Source organism: Quercus suber, unplaced genomic scaffold (genome assembly GCF_002906115.3).
Source record: "Quercus suber isolate HL8 unplaced genomic scaffold, Cork oak 2.0 scaffold_8, whole genome shotgun sequence".
Lineage (NCBI taxonomy): Eukaryota > Viridiplantae > Streptophyta > Magnoliopsida > Fagales > Fagaceae > Quercus > Quercus suber.
Window position 1 is genome coordinate 838,815 of NW_027069474.1, and position 11,816 is coordinate 850,630.

An 11,816-nucleotide genomic window follows, 5' to 3' on the forward strand; every position below is an offset into this window, starting at 1 on the left:
ACCTGAACAACACTAGGCCATGCAATAATTTAAAAGAATGTCGCCACAATTACCTCATCTCATTTTCTCAATTTTTTCTAACAAAACTACAAAACCCTCTGAGAGCCTTGAGTAGCAGCGAGACTCTTCGTCAATCGTCTCTCTTGCTTCACCAACCAACCAACCAACCAACCAACAAACAAACTCAACCACCGTCTCCGATCGTCTAGGGTTTCTTTCGGTCCCGACATGGAGCCGCCACGTGTAATGGAGGTGCACCCGGCGATGACCGAAGAAGACCCTACCTCAGCTCTGTGGGACTTCGGAGACCTCCTCGACTTCACCGTTGACGGCCATTTCTCTATGTCCCTAGATCCCGATCAACTTCCCTCGCCGCCGCCGCAAACGCCGCCGCCGATTATCGACCAGAGTCTCGATTTTTCGCAGGAGGATTCGCAGGTGGATACGAATCCTCCGGGCCCGAGTTCCGGGAAGATCCGGAAACGGGATCCGCGGCTGACGTGTACCAATTATTTGGCGGGTCGGATCCCTTGTGCGTGTCCGGAGATGGACGAGAAGCTCGAGTTGGAAGGGAGCCTCCGTGGGAAGAAACGGTCCAGGACAGTTCGGGTCCCGACCCGAACCGCCCGGTGCCAAGTACCCGGGTGCGAGGCCGATATCAGTGAGCTCAAAGGTTATCATCGAAGGCATAGGGTTTGTTTGCGCTGCGCTAATGCGAGTGAGGTTTTTCTTGACGGTGATACCAAGAGATATTGCCAGCAGTGTGGAAAGTAAGCTCCAAATTCCAATTTCTCCTTTTTCTTTTTCTTTTTTGGTTATAATAGGATTTGAAAGCGAATGAGTTTCTTTTTTGTGTATGGGGATTCGATGCTTTATGATCTTTCGGATTCTATTACTAGCTGTAATTACATATCACTTGATTAGCAGTGTGAAATGCAACCACAAGGGTGGTTTTGAAGTGAATATTTGATTGTATACTAGTTTGTTGTTATACTTCTATGGATACTAGATAAATGTTTGTAGTTTGGTTCTTACTTCTTGTATATTGTGTGAGCTTGTCCATTTCATCTATACAACCAATGATGAAGGACTTAGTTTAAAGCGAATTGCTTTAGTTGCTTATACTTGAGTTGGGATGCTGGTAAATGGTTGTTAATTTGAGGAAATGGATGTGTGATTTAGGTTGAATTGGTGAAACTTGCGTAGATTGATTCGGTGTATGCTTTTTTTTATTTATTTTAGCTATTGGTTTCTACTTATGCGCAATATGTTTGGCAGGTTTCACATCTTATCAGATTTTGATGAGGGTAAACGGAGTTGTCGAAGAAAATTGGAACGTCACAACAATAGAAGGCGGAGAAAGCCTGCCGATTCTGGAATTGCAGATGAGAAGGAACCTCAAGGGTCCTTGCAGACTGAAGATGGCCCTTGTGATGATGAAACAGGAAAAGGTATTATAGATTTGATTGGTGCAACTGGTGGAGCAGAAAAGCTGCATATTCTTTCTTGATAAGACGCTTTTTGTCTATGGTGTAGATAGTTTGTGCTTGAGCAGCCCCATAGCTGAAACGGAAGCATTCTTGGAGTCTGAAGATGGACAAGTTACTACCCTCTGCTCAGCTCTCGATTCTCAGAATATCCATGGTGATGCATCTTTTACGGCTTCTGGTGAAACCCAAATGGATGGAGGAAAAGATAATTCCAAATGTTCTCTGTCTCAGTTGTATGACAACAAGAATGACTACTCATCTATGGTGGGTCTATGCTAAATGCTATGGTAGATGCAATGCCATTTTTTACTTGTTAAAAAAAGAGAGTTTTTCGAGGAGCTATCCTGTAGATATACTGATTCAATATATGATTGTAGTGTCCAACAGGTCGAATCTCATTCAAGCTGTATGATTGGAACCCGGCAGAATTCCCTAGAAGACTCCGGCACCAAGTATTTAAAGGATTATTATTACAGTTTAGTATTTAATATAGAACAGATCTTTTTGCAGTCAGAGATGCGAGGAATGGATTAACGTGTGTTTAAATGTATTTGTAGATATTCCAATGGTTGGCCAATATGCCCGTTGAGTTGGAGGGGTATATCCGTCCTGGATGTACAATATTAACTGTGTTCATCACAATGCCAAAGTTTATGTGGGCGAAGGTAATGGTTTAACTGGATGCTTTCTTTTTGATTCTTGTAGGGTCATGATGAAATATCATTGTTAACTAGATAGATGTCTGTCTAATGATGTATGCTTCATATGTGCATATATGTACTCATTGTTTTGTGTTCATGTAGTTCCTGGATAAATTGATTTGTGTGGACATGGTGATTGTGAGGCCTTTGGAAACTGTCTAAACTGTTGTTTATATACACACCCAGATACCCATGTCCATATCCTTTCTCAGTTGTGCAGTTTTAAAAAGTTTCGATTCACTTTCTCTCTCCCCCCCCCCCCCCACCCCCCCCCCCCCCCCCCCCAAAAAAAAAAAAACCTTCACATTTGAGGCTCCATCATTGCTTAAGTTTCTTGATTGCCATTGGGGAATGACTCATGGTCTAGTTTGCTTCTTAAACTAAATGTGCTGCTACTATTGTTCTAATCAGCTTGATCAGTAAAATAAGGCTTGATTTTGTCATGTAAAATTCTATAATGTTTCTTTCATTGTTATTTGATGGTACAATATGATGTGTGGTGTATTCATCCATATATCCAAATTCATATGCAACACAAAAGAACTTTTTCGGGTTCCTTTTTCATACATTGCGGGGCAATATTTTTCTTTTCATCATTTCACTTGTGAAACTAAATTCATCGTGCTACCTGGATAAAAAAATTTGTATATCATGCAACTGTCTATAGTATTGAGTTTTATGTGACCAATAAAATGTGCAGTTGGCAATCCTTATCAAGTATACTAAGTAATAAGACAGTTGTAGTCAGTCTGTCACTAATTATATCTACTTGTTCGTATTATTCTGTTCCTTTTCCATTAGACTCTCTAGTTATCAGCAGAATTTGTAAGATTACACTTAATGTTCTTTAATGCATCGACAGTTATTTGAAGATCCTGCATCATATCTACTTGACTTTGTTGCCCCTGGAAGGATGCTATCTGGAAAAGGCACTATACTTGTTTTTATGAATGACATGATTTTCCGGGTAATGAAAGGTAAGTTGGTGCCCATATTTGTTGATACATTTGTATCATTATAGTTATGGAGTGGAGTGATAACGCATGAAGGGAGATCGGTTGTAACTTGAACCTAACCCTATATATATATATATATAATTGTATGGACAAAACTTGTGTGCAGTACCTTAGGTGCTGTTCCTTAGGTTTTTCTCTTAAGATTTTGCTATGTGGTTACTTAACAAAAAAAACACACTTCCATCCCATGAGAAAAATGCTACATGGCAAAATCTTAAGAGAACCTAAGGAATAGCATCTAAATATTGTTCCTAAGTCTTGCCCTAATTATATAATGAGATGCTTATGAGTTTCCAAAATTATTTTTGGGGGTTTGACCCATATCTATGCAATTATCCTATATAAATGATCTTTAATTTGATTTTTTTAAAAATGATTATTATTTTTTGAATTTTTAAAATTTTAGCATTTACTATATATCATTTATTTATTTATTAAAAAAGAAAGAAAGCATTTACCATATATCATTATACGTATTTTAAATGACACCATCATTTATGGGTTGCTTTTTGCTTGCTGTCAGGGTAGATAATTTATCAAGTGAAGTACATAATCAGCCCATTTAAACTCATACATGTAACTATATTAAATAAGATTTTAAATATAAGATACTCTTGTTTGCCCTCAAGATTCATATTGTTTGGTCTTTAAAATTCATTTAGCCCGAACACCACCTTAATAATTTAGCTCTTTAGATTTCCTATATAATTCTTGGGTTAATTTTGGTTTAATAATTTAGTTGAGATAATTCTAGATCTTAAATTCTCTAGATATTTGTGTTATCTTATATTAAAAATAAGACTTTGTCTATTGCAACCTGATCCTAAGATTCTTTTCAAGAACTGTATTCTTCAGTTTCTCTATGTATTGCTATGTTAGAGTTTTTTTTATATGTTTTCAATCTTTTTTAACATGATTTGAGCATTTAATGGGTGCAGGTGGAACTTCTGTGATGAAACTTAAGGTGGAGGTGCAAGCCCCAAGGCTTCACTATGTTCATCCTACATGTTTTGAGGCTGGAAAGCCTATGGAGTTCGTCGCTTGTGGAAGTAATTTGATACAGTCTAAGTTTCGGTATGACATTGACAGCATAGGACTTTATGTTTTATCATAAAAATTTATTTGCTGAATATTCATTGCTATGTCATGATTAATATGTATGAATATTCTCATTTGGGGACTGGGATGTGGGATGTTTTGATCTAGTCTCTGTTTGTCAGCTTTCCTCCCTTCCCTACCAATAGTAATTGAACAATCCACTGTTGGAGGTCAAATGCATATCTTTCTCCATTATTGGCGGTATCTTTCAAAACATGCATAAATCCCTTTATGTCTAATAGTGGCATCCTACTAAAACGAGACCATAATGAATGGCCAGTTGCCAAATTCACAAATTATAAACTTTTAACATAACCTTCCAAATTTGCCTATTAAAAGTAATCAACACTTAAATTGAGGCACACGTTTTTCTTTATATAAAAGGTATTATAGGAAAATTATGTTTTGGTTTTTGGAATTGACACACATTATGGAACATGAAATATTGGCAACCAAGCCACTCATTATGGGATGGAGGGAGTATCAATCTAATATTTGATGCATTAAATGTAATTGGAGTGAAGGGCAGATTTCCCTGATTTCACTTCTGGTGGGGCATATTGATACAAGCTATATGATCCTTCTGAGAATCCAATTTCTTTTGCAGTTGTTTAGAAGCATTCAAGCACTCCTCGTGGCAGGTTGCATGAGTGACATGGGATAGACCTCTGCCATTGAATGATCGAATCCCATGTATTTAGATTCAACATCAACTTTTCCTTTGCCTAGTGGTAATGGCTATGTTGATTGACCCCAATCACCAAATATATGAGTTTCAGACTAGAGTTCTCTAGAACAACTGCACCAGAATTAGTGTAGGAAAACTCCCTGATAGGTTTCGACGTGTTCCAATACACTAGCGTTTGACATGTAACACATTTTCATATATCACATGCAAGAAAAGTTCAACCACTTGATGGACTCTCTTTCAATTGCCCTACGTAGGCTCTGTACATATGTTAAATCAGTGACCACTCACCACTCATTTATTGGACATTACAATTGACATACTAAGTTCTCTCTGCTGCTGCTCTTGAGTTGTAACACTTGCCAGCAAAAGCTTTATAGACAAGGAGAAAGTGCTTCAAATGATTCCCTGTCGGTGAATAGGTGTGATAGGTCAGCTAGAAAGAGAGTTGAATACATTTATGATTGAAACAAGCATGGCCGTGCAGAATAATTGCATGTTTGAGTTTTGCTCAGGCACATCTGAAAAAGTCTTAACTTGACTTGAATCTGAGTCAAGACTAAAAGTTTTTAGCTTGGCTTGTAGGGGGGTTGATCTGCTTGTAAGCTGTTTAATTTCATCTCAATCAATCTTGAAACTTCCACCTGTGTAACTTCTAATTTATTTTGTATATTAATTTTTTTTTTCAAGGAAAAATCAAATGATATTAATAATCAACATCTCTTGAGTAGCAAAAGATGAATTGACTAGCATCTCTTAAATATATCAGGCCTCTGACATGTATCTTCATCCTAAACTATGTACTTATATATTTTTGGTTATTGCAAGTGTTCCTATGAATAAGACGTAGGAACTAGGATGTACAGACATAGACATGTGTACGGGTACGGGTACAATACGAAGACACAAGCAATTTTTGAAAAATTATAACATGATACAACAGATAGACACTGTTACGACATGGATATGACACAAATATGGCACCCCAAATAAAGTGTTCGTTCAACCTAGTTTTCATGTTCTCCCACATATTTAAATGACACAAGATTTACTGCATGAATGTCAAGACTTGTCAACATGCATGGGTACGACACGGCACCCCAAATGAAGTGTCCGTGCAACCTAGCATGGAACCCTTCCACTACTGCCTCTAAACTTGTGCTAGGCTATGGAGTGAATAAGTTTAGAGGCAGTAATGGAAGGGTTCCATGCTAGGTTGCACGGACACTTCATCTTGTGCTAGGCTAAGGAGTGAATAAGTTTAGCCTAAGATAGTTTCACCTTGGGCTCATTTAACAAAACGATCCTGAGCCTGGGTTGTTTTGATTAGTCACAACTGTGATATGTCAAGCTCGGTTTGAGATTGAGTTAAAACCACAACTTTTTCTATATTAGTGAGCCATACAAGTCTCCTACCCCGGAGCTGCTGTTAGCATATCTGAAGCTTTTAGTACAATTGGAAGAACATAATAAGCGATTCTCTTCGGACAATATTATTTGTGTCCTTGTTTATATACTAGGTACATTGAATTTTAACTTGCCATGATCATGTATATATTTTGTTGTCAGGTTTTCTTATACTAGGGTGATATTCTTGTTTAACTGCCAATGAGCTCTGGCTCAAATGGCACTTACTCTTCCCACAATAGTGGATAGAGGGTGAACTTATCAAATAAAGAAAAGAAAATAGTGGATAGAGGGTGAGGTTGTGGGTTCAAGACCCATTTGGTGCATGTGTAACATACCAATAAAAGAAGTTTTTGTATTTACGTGTTAGGATGGTTTTGTTCCAGGTTTCTTGTATCTTTTGCTGGAAAGTATCTTGCACATGATTATTGTGTTGCATCTAAGCATGGTTGGACTGAGGGCGATACTGCTTCTAGTTTTAACCATCAGTTGTACAAGATATGTATCCCTGAAACTGAACCAGATCTTTGTGGTCCTGCATTTGTTGAGGTAGGTATTCTGGATAACTTTTAGATTATGCTGGATTTTTTCTATCATTTTATACAGTATGTTTCTTGTCCATACTAACATACTTTCATAAAAGGCATATTTGATGTGTCATTCAAATTGGTAAAAAATAAAAAATAAAAGTGGGTTGGTTATTCTGTCTTTCTGGAACATTGCAACTGTGTCTAGTTCCTGTCTGTATCCTTCTGTTGCATGTCCTATTTCTTGGATATGTTTAACTTTGGAAATGTTTTTGTTTATGCGGGGTGATGTTTTCGTATGTTGTTTAATTTGGTTATGGAATATGGAGCTTTTTTAGAGTACACATGAAGTTCACCAGAAAATCATTTCTATCAGCATGGCACTATTTTGCTTAGATGCTGTGTGTTGCTTCTGTGTCTATAGTTTTTTATCTTCATTTTTTTTGATAATTCGATGGTTACAACGGGGGAGGGGGGATTTGAACCCTGGATGTCTCCATTGGAAACACTAGGAGGTGCTAACCATTTGAGCTACAAGACTCGTACTGCTTCTGCGTCTATAGTTAATACAGCGGTGAGGATTATTCTTGTCTTGGGACTTGGTACCAGTATCAAATATTTTGCACCATCACTTCCTAGATGTTGCAGTAGCATCAGTCTATGCTTGTTGATCATCGGGATCTGCAAATAGGTGTAGAAACAGAAAACAATGGATTTATAGATACAGATACATTTCGTTGTCTACATAAACATTTCAAAACATGATGGACATGGTTTTTAATTGGTAACTCTGAACATTTTTATTCTGAACAAAGTTTCTCTCCAAACTACAAACTCCTTATATATCTCTATATTGAGTGTGAATTTTGAAAATCTAACCATTAGATTGTATGTTCTTATTATATTCTTCATGCATGTAATATTTCAAGAAAATCAAAGATCAATTGCTATCTCATCAAACAAATGTTAAAATTTCAAATTTTTATAATCTAAAATTGTGTATAAAAAATAAGTTTATTGATCCAATAGTAAATAATATCAAATTTGAACGAAATTTGATCTGCATTTTAAGAACATAAGGAACATGAAATTCAACGGTTAAATTTTCAAAATTCACACACAAAAAAAGAGATATATGAGAAGTTTGAAAAGTTTCTCTCCAAACTAGTTTGGAGAAAAACTTTGTTCTTTTATTCTAACATTCTTTCTCTTAATTTATTTTGTAGGTTGAGAATGAGTCTGGCTTATCTAACTTTATTCCAATACTAATTGGAGACAAAGAAATTTGTGCCGAAATGGAGATATTGCAGCAGAGATTTGATGCTTCTCCTTTTCTGAATGAATCAGAGTCTGCAGCTATTGGTCCTATGTCTGTCTTGTGTGAGGTTTCTGCATTGAGACAATCGACATTTTCTGAATTTCTTTTAGATGTAGCATGGCTAATTAAGGAGCCTGCATCAGAAAATTTTCAGCAGTTTATTACTGCTTCACAGATTCAAAGATTTAATAGTCTTTTGAGCTTTCTGATGTGTAATGACTCGACCACAATTTTGGAGAAACTGTTACAGAAACTGAAGATTGTGATAAGCAACATGGAATTTAACAGCGTGGCTAAAGGCACTTTTGATGCTGATTTGAGTTTACTACAGAAATACCTTGACAATGCGAGGGCTATTCTTTGCAAAAAACATAAGAAAAGTGAAAGTTCAATGCAATCGGGAGCTCTGCCAAAAGGTGATCATTTTTCTGAAAGCCGCTTTCAAGAGAATGTGCTCTCGGTTCCAATCAACAGGAAGGTGAGGACTTAGAATTTTAAAGTTTCAGCTTTTGCTGATTGTGAATCCAGATTTAGAGTTGAAGATTTAAGAGCTGATATGAATTTCAGCATTTCTCTTTTCTTCATACTAGCTAACAATATGAATTTATCTGGGGATTAAAAATCACATCAGCATGGCCAGTGACTTGCTCAATGGCACTTCAGCCCTTTGTAAAAACAAGATGGAGGATGCAAAATTAGCAATAGTTAAAAAAAAAAAAAAAAAAAAAAAAAAAAGCTGGTCACAATTGTGTCTGGACATGTGAATTTAGCATTTCTGATATCTGGAAAGAAAGGATAAAGCATGGTCAATGTGAACTTGGAGCTTATAAGGTTTTAAAAATTGTCACAGTTTTGTATGTTATATGTCAACATAAATAAGCTGTCCGATTTTGTTTTTGCAATACACCTCAAAGGGTTGAAGTCAAGCAATTAATGCTAATGCTTTAGCTACTTTGTTAAAGCCTTTCTTGGAACACCCACCACCCACCACCCCCCCCTACTTAGGGTGTGGGTGGAAATCAGTTCTTTTTAGTCTATCTAATTTGAAATTAACAAAAAGTATATATATATTTTTTTTACCAAAAAAACTAAAAGTATTTAACATGAAATATTTTAACCATCCAGTTCTTGATTAATTCTTTGTTATGAATTTGCTATAGTGAATATTTTAAATCTCTTCTTATTGACCATAGGTTTACACTCTGCTTTTTTGATATGCTACTGGTGTTATATGTTAAGAGCGGTCTTGTTATCTGATTGATGATATCTGAAAACTTGAGAGACATATCCATGATACTTGCCTTTCCAACTGGCATTTATATCTTCATTCAGTTGATTAGTTGGTGCTTTATTTGCAGGATATGGAGATAATCACAAATGATAAGTTGGGGGTAGAGACATGTTCAGCTTCTACTTGTAAAAGTGAGACTGTTCCCCTGTTGAATAGAGAGGTTATCATGAATGTTGACCCTGCATGGCCAAGAAAGTCATGTGGTCGCATTTTTTCTGGGGCAATCTTAGGCTCTCGCCCTGGTATATTTGTAATTGGCTTTGCCGCTGTTTGTTTAGGGATGTGTGCTGTTCTACTTCACCCTCACAAGGTTAGCGAATTTGCAGTTTCTATTCGCAGGTGTCTGTTTGATAGAATCTAGAGAAATATTGGAAGTTAAAGTCTGTTTCAACCAAAATAACGCTGACTTCCATCTGTAAATATCAATTGTAAACCAACACTAACTAAAGCTGTTCAAAGCTTTGACATGTGAATCTGCTCATTGCGTTGGGAGCTTGATATTTGAGTTCAAATTGTCACATCTGCATCAATCGAACGTTTTTGTTCGTTTGCAGGTTGAGAGTGGGGGCACTATTAGCTTGGGAATAATGTAATTCTATGTATTTTCCTCTTAATTTTGAAAAAAAATTCGATTTTTCCTTTTGCTGCAAGTCTGTAACATTGAGTATTTTTGGTATCAATTCATTATTTTAATATATTTTTATTGCTAATCTATTTTACATATGATATTTATGTTTAAGTTTAATTGCTTTAACAACAATTGAAACAAAAGCCAGCAAAACACGAAAGTAAATTTAAATAAAACACACAACATTTGTTTTGCGGCTGTCCGCGACACGCTGTACTTCCATCAATGATCAATTATCAAACGAGTTGCAGTTTATAGTGACAGTCACGCAGTTGAGTTAGTTTTATCTGTTGGATTGGATTGTTAGCTGTTAGGACTCAGGGATTTGTTAGAGAATCAGTTCTGGTTTATAGTTAGAACTAGGCCCTGATTAATTAGTAGATATTTTCTGATTTGAGCTTTACCTTCCTTATACTTGTACAGATTCTATAAATAATGAGAACATAATAATTCTCTCTCTTTAATTCTAATTATTGCTCTTGCTTCTGTATTTTCTTCAGCCTCACATTTTATACAAAGAAAATAAAATAATTATTAAATAATTAAATTCTCCATTTTTTTTTAACCCTTTTACGTTTTTTTTTTTTTTTTGAGACAAACAGTAATTTATCTGTATCATATTTTCTCATTTTCAATCAAGAATATTCAGGGAGCTGATATGGAGGTAAAAAGTCTGGCTGGATCTCAGCCTCTCATTGTATTTGTGCAGATGGACTATCAACCAACCATTTGATAGGTATGGCAGTTCTTATTCCTTGTTGATAATTTATAAATCAGATCCTTGACAATGGGAAATTCAATTGTATCAATATTTAAAAGCAATAATAAATTCCATGACATATGATTAAACAATTAAAATTGTTGCCCCTTTGGATTGTTTAGATTTGGATCACAAATGGGGATAGACGAAACTTGCAATATCGTTTTCACAAGTCAGACATTGCTCGTTGTCCTTATATCATCACTATTTATTTCCACGAAATTGTCCAACTTTCCGAAAAAATCAATGTCAATATCGGCTTTGGTGCAATTCAAGTACTCCTATTTGTTTGGACTCCCTTTCCCTATAAGAGCCTTTCTATATTATAGAATTTGTTATTGGATCCAAAAATTTTATTCATCCATTTTAAATGAATGGTCCAATTTGAGGCTTATGAATCGGTTCTCTCTCTCTCTCTCTCACTCTATATATATGGAAAAGAAGGTAGAAAAGTGTATGGATAAGATTTTAGAAATTATATATATATATATATTTTTTTTTTTTGAGAGAGAGAGAGACATTTTAGAAATTATATCAAAACTCTACATGATCTTATCAATTTATACCTAACTACTTAATGATTTCTTCATACTAATTGGGCGGGCTATTGAGTATGGTGTTAAATTATCCATTCAAGCTAATACATTATAGGTTAAATTGCATATTTGGTTCTCAATCTTTGACATGTGTTCCCAAATCGTTCTTATTTTTTAAGATGTTTCAAAAAGTTTCTTATAATATTCTTATATATAGAAATTCTGCTGTAGTAAATTTAATTCAGGAAACCAAGGTCACATTAATGACGTGGAGTCTAGTCTATGATATGACATGATGTTTGCATGCCATATCAACATTTTCCAATTATCAGCTCAAGATAAGGATATTTTGATAC

General features: G+C 35.7%; 1 protein-coding gene across 1 annotated transcript; it reads left to right on the top strand.

The window, feature by feature from the left end:
• On the top strand, positions 1-10,246 carry LOC112009217 (squamosa promoter-binding-like protein 7). The gene is made up of 10 exons (XM_024041559.2): positions 1-770; positions 1,279-1,451; positions 1,537-1,754; positions 1,868-1,942; positions 2,048-2,155; positions 3,054-3,168; positions 4,146-4,281; positions 6,787-6,949; positions 8,154-8,723; positions 9,604-10,246. Exons 1-10 carry the CDS (start codon positions 229-231, stop codon positions 9,895-9,897), a joined length of 2,394 nt encoding a protein of 797 aa, XP_023897327.1. The 5' UTR covers positions 1-228; the 3' UTR covers positions 9,898-10,246.
• Positions 10,247-11,816: the final 1,570 nt, after the last annotated feature.

Coding starts and splice junctions, on each gene's coding strand:
- LOC112009217 (XM_024041559.2), top strand. CDS start 229: ATGGAGCCGCCACGTGTAATGGAGGTGCACCCGGCGATGACCGAAGAA. Junction 3,169..4,145: donor GATTTTCCGGGTAATGAAAG/GTAAGTTGGTGC, acceptor TAATGGGTGCAG/GTGGAACTTCTGTGATGAAA. Junction 4,282..6,786: donor TTGATACAGTCTAAGTTTCG/GTATGACATTGA, acceptor GTTTTGTTCCAG/GTTTCTTGTATCTTTTGCTG.